This window comes from Monodon monoceros, unplaced genomic scaffold (genome assembly GCF_005190385.1).
Source record: "Monodon monoceros isolate NGI ecotype Baffin Bay Population unplaced genomic scaffold, NGI_Narwhal_1 Super_Scaffold_2, whole genome shotgun sequence".
Taxonomy (NCBI): domain Eukaryota; kingdom Metazoa; phylum Chordata; class Mammalia; order Artiodactyla; family Monodontidae; genus Monodon; species Monodon monoceros.
This window is the reverse complement of record NW_021703776.1, coordinates 98,877,984-98,889,450: the sequence shown is the minus strand read 5'-3', so window position 1 is coordinate 98,889,450 and position 11,467 is coordinate 98,877,984. Positions and strand designations below refer to the sequence as shown.

General features: G+C 51.6%; 1 protein-coding gene across 1 annotated transcript; it reads right to left on the bottom strand.

Annotated features, from left to right (window-relative positions):
• Window positions 1-1,802: 1,802 nt before the first annotated feature.
• Window positions 1,803-11,076, bottom strand: AOC1 (amine oxidase copper containing 1). Its single transcript, XM_029234236.1, has 5 exons — window positions 10,959-11,076; window positions 4,682-6,263; window positions 3,588-3,873; window positions 3,087-3,219; window positions 1,803-2,867 (listed from the first exon to the last, which is right to left on the bottom strand). Exons 2-5 carry the CDS (start codon window positions 6,258-6,260, stop codon window positions 2,598-2,600), a joined length of 2,268 nt encoding a protein of 755 aa, XP_029090069.1. The 5' UTR covers window positions 6,261-6,263; window positions 10,959-11,076; the 3' UTR covers window positions 1,803-2,597.
• Between the last annotated feature and the right edge of the window lie 391 nt (window positions 11,077-11,467).

Sequence of the window (11,467 nt, the reverse complement as noted above, 5' to 3'; positions counted from 1 at the left end):
AGGTTTTCATTAGGTGGGGAGGCGGTGCTGTAGCCAGGGAAATGGCCCAAATTATTAGGGCCAGGGAACAAGAACAGGGTCGGGGGAAGAGGACACGGGGAGTAGGTGTAATCTGGAGTTTGCATTTCTTAGGCTGTTGGTGACTCAGCCATTCAACAAGCACCACTGGGGGCCACTGAATGCAGAATATCATCAGACCTGCTATGAAGAGACACAGAGGTAAGTGAGGGATGGGTTTTGGTCTTCAAGCTGCCCCCAGTGTGGGTGGGGATGCAACAGTCCCATACACACAACAAAACGCATGTGAATGAGCCCCTTGTCCTCTGCTTTCTAACCTGCTCTCATCTGGGTCCCCTTAAACCAATTACGATCTTCTGTCTTGGGGGAAAGGTTGGAATCTGTATAATTAACATCCAGTCAAAAAGCCAGGACTCGGCCCCCTCCCGCTGTGTGCCCTGGTTCCCAGTCGGCAGATCCTGGTCCTGGGCTTGCTTGGGTGACTGAGCTCCGAGCAGAGACGGGGACACATAGGTGGTGGTGAGGGGGCAGTGGAAGATTCGCTTGTTCTGCTTCCTTCCAGCCACAGTCGTCCGGGTGGAAATCCACACCTGTTGTATTGGTTCCTATCGCTGCCATAAATAAGCTGCCATAAGCTTAGTGGCTTCAAGCAACACGTTTATTCTCTTACCGTCTAGAGTCTGCAGGGCTGTGTTGCTAATAAAGGCTCTCGGGGAAAATCCACGTCCTTGCCTTTTCCACCGACACCCCTGGCTTGTTGCGCCTTCCCCGACTTCAGAGTCAGCAGTGTGGCAGCTTCCCTCCTCTCTGACCCCCTGTCTCTCTCTTACCGGGAAGGACCCTCAGAAGGAAAAAACCCACCCCAGACCCAAGAACAATATAGAAGATTTACGCTGAGAAATCCTTGTGATGATATCGAGCCACCTGGAGAATTTCCCATCTCAGGATCCTTACCTTAATCACACCTGCAGAACGCCTGCCTTTTGCCGTGTAAGGTGACATATTCACAGGTCCCAGGGACGTTAGAATGTGGAAATCTTTGTGGGGGGCTGAGTCCGTCTATCCATCCATCCTGGCCGGCTGCTTTATCCCATTAGTCAGCGATAAGAGTTCCTTCCTCCCTCCCTCCTTCTCTTTTTCTTTTAAAACTTAGATTTTATTATTTTGAGTAGGTAATATGTTCCCATGATTAAAAAATAAAAACAACATAGCACTGGGGTGGGAGGTGATGGCACCTGGGGACCCATCAACCTGGGACTGCGCTGTGGCCGGGACACTTGGAGGCTCCCTCGACCTCCAGAGGGAGGGAGGAGACCACGCCCCTCCCCACCACCCTGCCCGCCCCACTGTGGGTCCCCTCAGGCTCTCTTCACTCAAAAAGAAAAAAGCCCACAAAGAAACCTGGCCAAACAGCATCTCTTCTCCCTTCCCTGCCTCATCCATCCCGTTTCTCCCTGTGTCTTCAGGTGCTGTGGTTTCAACGCCTGTGTCCCCGCTAATGTCCAATGTGATGGTGTTAGGAGGTAGGGCCTTTGGGAGGTGCTTAAGTCATGAAGGTGGAGCCCTCACGAATCGATTAATGTTCTTATAAAAGAGACCCCGGAAGACCCCTCACCCCTCTGCCATGGGAGGATGTACCGAAAAGTCACAGGTCTTTGACCCAGAAGAAGCCCCTCACGTGACCTTGCTGGTACCCTGATCCTGGACTTCCAGCCTCCAGAACTGTGAGCAATAAACTTTTGCTGTTTAAAAGCCACCCGGACTATGGTATTTTGTTACAGCAGCTTCAATGGACGAAGACAATAGGTAGCCGTTTATATTAGAATCACGTGTATTTTCCTAGGGTTTTTATGAACACACAATTGCTCTCTTACACGAAGATTAGCATTCTATCTATCTATTGCTCTATACCCATTTTCTTACTTAGTATATCCTGAAGATCTTTCCACATCAGTATAGGGAATGTCCCTGTTCATTCGTTTCTTCTACAATCACCTAAAATGGCACTGTGTGGACACTCCATAGTTTATTCGGATCTATAGGCTCTCTCCTGTAGGAGGACGTTTGGGTCGTTTCCAGACTCTGCCGGTACAAACCGTACTGCAGTGGATTACTGTGTACGTCTATTTTTCCTCTGTTTGTAGGCAGATCTCCAGGATAACTCCGAGAAGTTGGATCAGTGTGTCAAAGGGTAAAGGTGTTGGCAATTTTGCTCGATTTTTCCGTAGTGTATTCCTGTGGTTGCACTATTGCATGCCTATCAGCCCCCCAGAAGGGTCCCCCACAGGCCCCCGAGAGGGAGCCGTCAGCCTCAGATTCTCCAGACTGACCTGATAGGTCAACCTGGTATTTCAGTGAGTGTCCTCGCTTAGCGATGGAGGTCTTCTCTGGGGTGGAGGCCGAGGCCTGTGTTTCTCATCTGTGTGTGTGCCGCACGCCCGGCCTGGTGTATGGCCTCGTCTGCTACGCCTTCCGCAGGAGGCAGCATAGGAGCTGAGGCCTGAGGGGGTTTCCTGTCTGTGCTTGGGGTAGGCGGGGCACTCGGGCTTCAGGTGGGAGTTAGTGGGGGGAGGGGGCCTTCACACAGGCCTGTAGGTTCCATTGTAGCTAAAAGGGGGAGGCATCAAGCAGTCCCCGTCCTCCTCAGGGATCCAGCGCTGGACATAGGTGGAGCCATTTTCCAGAGGCCACACGACCACGAGGTCTCTGGACGCCAGGGATGGGTCCTCTGGGAAGAAGTTGAAGGGCCGGAGCAGGAAGCCCACGGAGTTCCCGGGCGTGGCCGTGTTGGGGATGTCCTCGGAGTGGGGGATGTGCAGGAAGCCCACTGTGACCCAGGCCACCAGGTCCTACAGGAGAGAGGGGTGGGCGGTGCTGAGGGTGCTCGGAGGGGAAGGGGTGGGCACCCCCCCTAAGCCCCATGGTTAAGGAAGGGGCAAATCCAGTGACCACCGAGCTTGCTCTCCAAGCAGCAAGCCGGCCCTCACCATCCTGGGACCGGGCACAGATCTTGGGACTGAGCGGGGATCTGGTCTCAGGGTGGGGCTGGAAGAGGGCAGAGCTGGTACCTCATCTTCAATGTTCTCATTGTTGTGAAGAAACTCCTCAAAGACCACAGGTGGGTCCCAGGGGTCGTTCTGGTTGTAGATGCTGCTGCTGTATAGCTCAGACTCCCGGTATTTGGTCACTGCCAGGGGATACCTGTCCGGGCAGAGAGAAGAAGGTAGCCTCCAGTCCCTCCCAGGGAACATCTTCAGGGTCAATGATGGGGGAAAGTTACTGCCTTCCCTCAGATGCGGGATCATCCCCTGGGAGTCAGCCAGACACACTGCCAACAGAGGCTCCAGGGCTCCTCAGGGGCTCTGTACTTCCCCTCCCAAAACACAGAGCCACGTGACCAAGAACGTACACATGTGCACACATACACACACACGCACACACACGCCCAGATACACCACAGCATAGACTCAGAATCTCATGGACAGAAACACAGACGCACACGGACACAGGGAAACACAGGGACACTGAGAAGAGCCTCCCGCCCTCCCGGCCTCCTGAGCCTCCCTCACCTGGCCCAGGTGACAGCCCGTTCCTCCTGCCAGCCCGGGGGCAGCACTTGGTCGGCCATGGAGTGGATCTGCAGTCGGTAGCTGCGCTTGTGGCCCCAGGGGTTCTTCTTGGGGCTGGTAAAGAGCAGGTACTTGGGCAGAGTCTGTCTGAAGAGGAAGGCCGCCTGACGCTCCCGGGAGAACCTCGTCTCCTGGAGAGTCGGCTGCACCAGGCGGTGTCTCGGGCTCCAGGGGTTGGTACTGTTTTCTAGCTTCACGTGCAGGGTCTGGAAGCTATTCTTGGTGCCTGAGTGTGTGCAGGGAAGGAGGAGAATCAAGCGCCCTGCACTGAAGCGTCCTCATCCGCCCTGGGCCTTCCTTCCCGACCACACCCAGCAACAAACCACGGGAGTGGAGAGGGTATCAGGGACGTGCACTGAGCCAGACGGCGGTGGAGGGAAGGGACCCAGGAACTAGCAGACAGTTCAGAGTCGGGCACGGCAGCTGCGGTGATTCCACCGCGACTCTGCACAGTTCCTCTTGAGAGCAGAGCTCTGTGTCTGTTTGCTGAGGCCTTGGCCCCAGCAAAGGGCAGCTGGCCTTTCCCCAGGGGAAGAGACTATGTCAGTGCCCTCTGGGCCCAGGGGCAAGAGGGGCGGAGTGAGAAGAAGCTGCCCACCTGGTCACGGGGGGCTCTTCTAACATGTGGTTTGATGTCAGGCCAAATCCTGTCATTACGCCCATGACATCTTTTAAGGTGACACCACTAACTCAAGAGACACGAGGAGTATTCCCGATGTCACCGCATCTACTCAAAGCACCAGGCAGCGACATTTCTTACACTCCTGGGCATTATCACCTCCCCCGCCCTGTGCACACCTTTCTCTCCCCCAGGGGGTCAGTGCAGCACCAGGGGAACAGCTGGCACTATTTACGTTCACCATTTTGCAGGGGCACACGGATTTCTAGCACTGCAGGTTCCACGCATGCAGGCTGGGTAAACTCTCCCGGTATCGCGCTTCCAGGGGGAGTCTAAGCACCATCTCCCATGAGTGTAAGTTATTGCTCTGATGCAGACATTTGGCCCGGAGGGTGGTTCCGAGCCCGAGTCCTACCTGCCACGTCTAGGTCAACGCGGTAATGCACTAGGTGGGTGTGCATGTTGCCAATCAGGTGTGTGTGCAGGCGGGTCCCATGGCGCAGCCCCTCGGGGGTGTAGAAGGTGGCGTGGACATAGCCGGTAGCGTGCATCTTGGCCTCCATCACCCCATTGGGGTAGAAGATGAAGTCCCAGATATAGTCATAATTGTAGACCGTCGAAGTGGTCCTCAGCACCAGCACCTGGCCCTTGAGGCCCGCGTAGAAGTTGAAGCCGTCGCTGAAGTTGGAGTTGAAGTGTCGCCGGATGGGCACCCCCGTAGGCATCTCGAAGAGACAGAGGGCTCGAGGGTAGAGGACAGGACCGTCGGCGTCGTAGTAGTGGAGGGCATCCAGGAAGGTGGCCGTCTCCGGGCAGTCGATGCCGGGGGCCAGCTCATGAGTGACGCTGCCCAAGCCCCAGCCGACGTCTATGTACTTGGTCTGCATGCCCGCGGGTGTGTGTCCTCCGTACAGCGCCACGGCCTCCTGCACGCTCACCTCGTAGGCTATACGCTCACCTCCGAAGTGCACGTCCAGGACCTGCAGCCCCGAGGACGAGCGCAGCCGGAAGGCGAAGCTCCAGCCCCCGTAGAGCACGGTGTTGCCCTCCAGGCTGTAGCGGGGGCCCTCGGGCTGCACCAGGCGGGGGCCGTTCTTGGTGATGGCGAAGTCCCCACGTGGCTGGTAGAAGGAGAAGAGGGCTGCCTCTGGTAGGTTCTCTCCATCCTTGTCCTTGGCGAGCGGATCTTCCAGGACTACCGCATCCACCTCTCCGTCATCATACTTCTGAGCCAGCTCTGAGGGGCTGCGGTAGAACTTCCCGTTGTACCAGACCTGCTCCACCGTCCAGTCTTGGGGGTTCGTGCTTGCATGATCCACCAGGAGCTCCAGCCCAGTGGGGTGCAAGAAGTAGCCTTCCATATGGCGCTGCAGGATGAACCAAGAGCGGCGCTGGCCGGAGGCCAAGCCACGGGGCGCCACGTCTGTGAACGTCAGGCACCGCTCATGGCAGTTTCCGAACGTGAAGCCCGTGGTGCGACGGAGAAACTGGTGCAGGGGTTTGCTGGCCTCCTCCAGGGTGTGGCTCAGGAGGGTATACTCTGCCTTGGACATGGGCCTGGAGGCCCAGGAGGCTTGGTGCCTGGGCTTGTGGGGCAGGTGTCGCATGTAATGGGGCCTGGGCAGTGGTCCCACAGCGAACTCGGTGATGTTGGGATGCTCCTGGGCTCCGAAGAAGATGACAGCGCGCGCTTCCCGAACGGGAGCCCGGTGGCCTTTATCCAGAAATTTCAGCACGTGTTGCTTCTTGGGCAGCAGCATCTCAATGAGGAACACGGCGTTCTTGGCCATGGTCAACGTGCTGGACGGCTGCAGCCTCAGCTCCTTCTGGGACCAAAGGAAGCTGTGCACGGCCTTCAGCTCTTGGGCGCTCAGGTCCGCAAACGCCCTGCCCTTGTTGCCGGGGGTCCGTGGGGAGCCCTCTGCCGCGGCCAATGTCTGTAGCACCAGGATGGCAGCACCCGCCCAGCCGAGGGCCAGGGTCTTCCGCCCCATGGTCTGGAAGGCAGTGGAATAGATGAACTTAGCTTTATGGGAGGAAATGGGTCTCCACCAGGTCGGGTCTCGGACTACGATATCCCTTGGCCTCGTGTTTTTCCCACAGACTCACTTCCTGGCTCGTCCCCGCCCAGCTCGAGGCAGCCCTCAGTGGCAGCTGGGGACCCATGCAGCCCCCAGCACTGCTCTGGTCTCTGCTGTCCACCGACTTTAATTCTGCTGTCTCCTCCCTGGTCCGTAAACCTCTTTTAGTCCCGTAGATTTTCTTACTTGTGCAAACTCCTTTTCCCCTTCTCTGTGCGTTATCTGCGGGGCAGCTCTTATCTCTCCAGCTTTAGGTCACTCGGAGATTCACAGTGCCCCTCAAACCCCACAAAATGCCTATTGTGCTATGGGTATTGATGGCAAAACTGCATTTTTGATACAACACGATATTTTTTGTGTAGATAAAATCTGAAATTTAGTGTAGAAGTTCAAAGATGTGGCTCTGGAGCCAGGCTGCCGGATTTCGAGTGCTAGTACATCTCACCATTGGGAACAGCTGTGTGACCTTGGGCTCCTTGCTTAAACTCTCTGGGCCTCCATTCACCCAACGGTGAAATGGAAATAAATGGAAAAATAGGTTGGACAATAAGGATAAAGTGTTTAGAACAAAGCCTGCCTCCTGGGAAGCACTCAAGAAATGCGAGCTATTCTTCTTTTTATTTTATTTCTTTATTTATTTTTAATTTGCGGTACGCGGGCCTCTCACTGTAGCGGCCTCTCCCACTGCAGAGCACAGGCTCTGGACGCGCAGGCTCAGCGGCCATGGCTCACGGGCCCAGCCGCTCCGCGGCATGTGGGATCCTCCCGGACCGTGGCACGAACCCGCGTCCCCTGCATCGGCAGGCGGACCCTCAACCACTGCGCCACCAGGGAAGCCCTAACCATGCTTTTTAAGTCTTTTGTCATTTATAGGCAGTTATTGTCTTAACCTGATGCTTTTACAAAAATGCCTGTAGATGACTTGCTTTATGCTCCAAAACTAAGTTAAACTCGGTAGCAAAAGGACTTCCACCTGGTATGAGGGTTATTTCGGAAACAGCTGTCTCGTAAGGCTACTGAAGAAATAGTAATAAGGTCTCCTTTAACTATTTATGTCATACACTCAGCTGAGTCTCTTTTAAATTCTCACCACACTCAGCACAATTCTGTAAGCCAGCTAACTTATGAAGTTGTTGCTTTCTGCTCCTAATACTACCTTGGTTTGATGTAATAGCATTAACCTTGCAACTTTGCTTCCAGAAGCACAGGAAGAAAACAACCATGACCGTATCTTGTTGACAGATTATCTTCTTGTTCCCAGGAATGACTTATAAGAAGCTGCTGTCGATAAAGCTGACCTAAGTTAATTTATAGATGGGTCCTACTTATGGGATGAACGAGACATTGCCGAGCCAGGTATGCAATAACGTCCACAATGGACATAATTGAAAACTTTTTTTTTACCAGAAACAAAGTCAGCACAACAAGCCAAGTTAACTGCCTTATCTCTAGCTTGTCAACTAGCTAAGCCCAGGTAACAAATTTTTTTTTTTTTTTTTTTGTTCGGTACGCGGGCCTCTCACTGTTGTGGCCTCTCCTGTTGCGGAGCACAGGCTCCGGACGCGCAGGCCCAGGGGCCATGGCCCATGGGCCCAGCCGCTCCGCGGCATGTGGGATCTTCCCAGACCGGGACACGAACCCGCATCCCCTGCATCGGCAGGCAGACTCTCAACCACTGCGCCACCAGGGAAGCCCAGGTAACAAATATTTATACCGACAGTTGCTATGCTTTTGGAGTGGCATACAACTTTGGAATGCTGTGAAAACAGTGCGGTTTTAAACCTCTTCAGGGCAACTTATAAAAAAATAGAAAACAGGTTGAAGGGTTATTAATCATTATACAACTGCCCAAACAGTTAGCAATTAGGAAAACAACACGGCATTCCAAATCTGACGCTGCAGAAGCTAAAGGAAACCAGCTTGCGGATGCCGCAGCCAATTGGGCAGCTTTAAATACCCGTCCTGTCCGGCCTCCGGAATGTCCACTGCTGTCCGTTCACCCCGCTAACTCAATAAAAGATTTCTTTCTACAGGCTCAAGAAATCACCTCTAAAGGAGAGAAACAGATATGGCAACAAAAAGGGGGAATTTTGACCCCTCCACACAAATATGGTTTAGACCTGATAAAACAAAATGAAACCTATAGTGTCTATTGAAGCCCAATGGCTATTACTCCAACATGTACATTCTTTAACCCGTTGGGTGTCTGAAAAAAGGTTTTTATGGGGAAAACAATATTTTGGAAAATTTCACCCATAGTGGTTGAGGAAATACATTATATTATTGACAGGGACTTATTGAGACAATTAAAAAAATCGGTAACTACTTTTACAGCAAGCTCCCAGTAGGTGGAAAGGATCATGGATTACAACCTAGAGATTTTGTTTGTTGGAAAGGACATCAGATAAAAGATTCTTTGCAGCCATGATGGAAAGAAACTTATCAATATTATTAACTAATCCATGCACAGCCAAACTGAAAGACACTAATTCATGGACTCACACCTCTCATCTTAAAAAGACCCCTCCACTTGAATGGACTTGGATCCCTGTTTCTGGCACCTGGCTTCAACTAAGGCGAGCATCACCAAGCTAGGATGAGAAGAAGATAGACAACAGTAGCAAACAAGTGACCCAAGAGTCGATACCAGGCCTGTAAGACCCATCCCACCAGTTCAATTGCACTGTTTACCAAAAGCCTGTCTCTCTATCAAAAAGTTATTGTTTTATTTCTAGCTATGTTTTTGCCCCAAAGTTTAGGACAGGAAGAGAACTCTTTAGTAACACTGTCACAGAATATAGTTACTAGGGGGCAATTTAGCTGCTGTTGGATTTGTCATCCAATTCCTAAGTCAACACAAGGCCGAGATAACCCCACATGACTTTCTGTCGCTGACTTTTCAGATGTTTCTGTCGTCTATAAAAAGTCTCCCCATTGGCGTATACCTCCATATTGGTTTACTACATTCAATTAGTTTACTCAGTTCTGAAGTTTCTATGATGAGAAAGTACTGCTGAAAAATCAAACGACACTTGATTTTTAAAACTGCTTTGCAGGGGAAAACTTACGCTATAATCCAGACAATGTTGTGCTCTCATACCAGATGAGTCCTCTAATATAACCATCTAATGACTCACATAAGAAATCAGATTTGTGCCCTGCGGAATCCCCTTTCTAGTCTAAATGAAATCTTGAATAAATGGCTCAGTTCTGGGGAGTCATAGCTTAAACCTCTGCTTCTGTTATTGTCGTTGGCCATATTGATTGTGTTCTATATCATTTATAGAGTAATAATCTCTTGTGCCTCTCGATGTATATTCAAAGCTCCACCTAAAATACCGATGTCTAAATGACTTGAAACTACTGATCATATCTATAGCTCTGTATAAAATAGTGGGCATGCACAATTCACATACAGAGTAAAATTGGCATAAGTCTTATTGGACAACCTAGAGCTGCCTATCAGTCCATGCCAAGCATTCTATTAGCCTAATCCCCTTAAAGGAAAGAAAGAACTGGGCTTTTAAGACAGGGCATTGGGGGACATGGTGGATCCAGAGCAGATAAGCAACCATCCTGGCATTGGGGGACCAAATATTTGATCACCAAATGCTTTCTATTGAAAGATTAATGATCTTAAAGGGGGGAAATAATGAAATAAAATCTACATTTTAAGGTAGGACAAGAAAAACTTAAACATAGAATTTTCTCTCTGTGTTTGTTTGGGCCTCCCTCCTTCCCTCCTTAAAATGCAAGGTGCATCTGCGTTACACATTAACCAGAGCTCCTCAAAGATGGGAGTGCCTGCTGGACCGTAAAGATCAATTTTTTCCCTTTCTTCTGATGCTAGCAATGTAACCACTTATAAGAAGAGTGTTCTTTCCCAGCTCTGCAGGGGGTCGTGGTGACTTGCTGCTTTGCTCTATGTGTGTTTACCTGGACTGTACATCCTTGGTGAACTTTATGTAAAATGTTAATATGGCATTTTGATGTATGATCCTTTTGTCTTGAAAATGTATATGACTGTGCCTTCCACTTCTAAATGGCAGAGCAGCTCTCAGAGCTTTCTGAGAATCTGCTCCCTGAGTTCTAATCCTCAGTTTGACTTGAATCAAATTCTCCTTTTTTCTTCTTAACTTGGTAGTTAACTGAATTTTCATCAACACTTCTTATCCCCAAATTGCTTTCTGCTCCGCTAAGGAGGGAGATGAGGAAGAGACCTGCGGTCCTTTAAGCCGAACTTGGCTATTCCTTTAACCTTTCCCTTTCCCAGGACCATCCTCTTGTCCAATGTCCAAATGGGCAGTGGGTGAGGTGGACAATGAAGCCATGGGAGAAGGGAGAACTTAGTGGCCAGTGAGACCTCCATGCTGGGAGATGTGAAACGCACCCTCTCCTCTCCACTGCTCGTCTCCAGCACCCGAAGAACAGAAGCCGCCTCCTCGCTGCACATTTCCCATCTTGCCCCCGGGCAGCTTGTGCCCTGGAGTGACACCTTCTGGGCTGTGTCTTGTTTCTCTTGACCCTTCACTCCATGTCCATATTCCCTTGCTTCCCTCCTTCCCAGTCAACCCCTGCTTGACTCTCCCTGGATATCCCATCAGTACATACCTGTGTGCTCTGCTCTGGGCTCACCTTTGCTGCCAGACTTTGTCTGACTCCTTGAGCTTTATGGCTCTACTGGTCCCGCCCTGGAGGGAGGGACAGCGTGAGGCATGTGCTGACCAAGGTGGTGACCTACAGCTCAGGAGGCTCCACAATGGGCAAGGGCAGTGGTACAAGGAAGTGCACGGGGCTCTGGTGGCTGCAGTCCAAAAGGTGTCTGTTACCCCAAGTACCCAAGTTTGGAAACTGCCCAGTCCTTCACCACTTTAGCAGCTGGGTTCACTTCTGTTCTCCCCAACAACACCTGTGCCCTAGATCTGCTTCCCTATCATCCTCCTTCTGCAGGGACACCTTTCACAGGAGTTGTCTGTGTTTCTTCTGTTATGATCTGTGCTGTGCCAAGGTCCGTTAAAGTAGGTGGTGAGTTTCAGAGGCCGGAGATAAGGAAAAGGAGAAATTTACTAGCAAGTAGTCTCGCCTGAAGTAGATATACAGACAGAGGCAGAAGCTGGTAG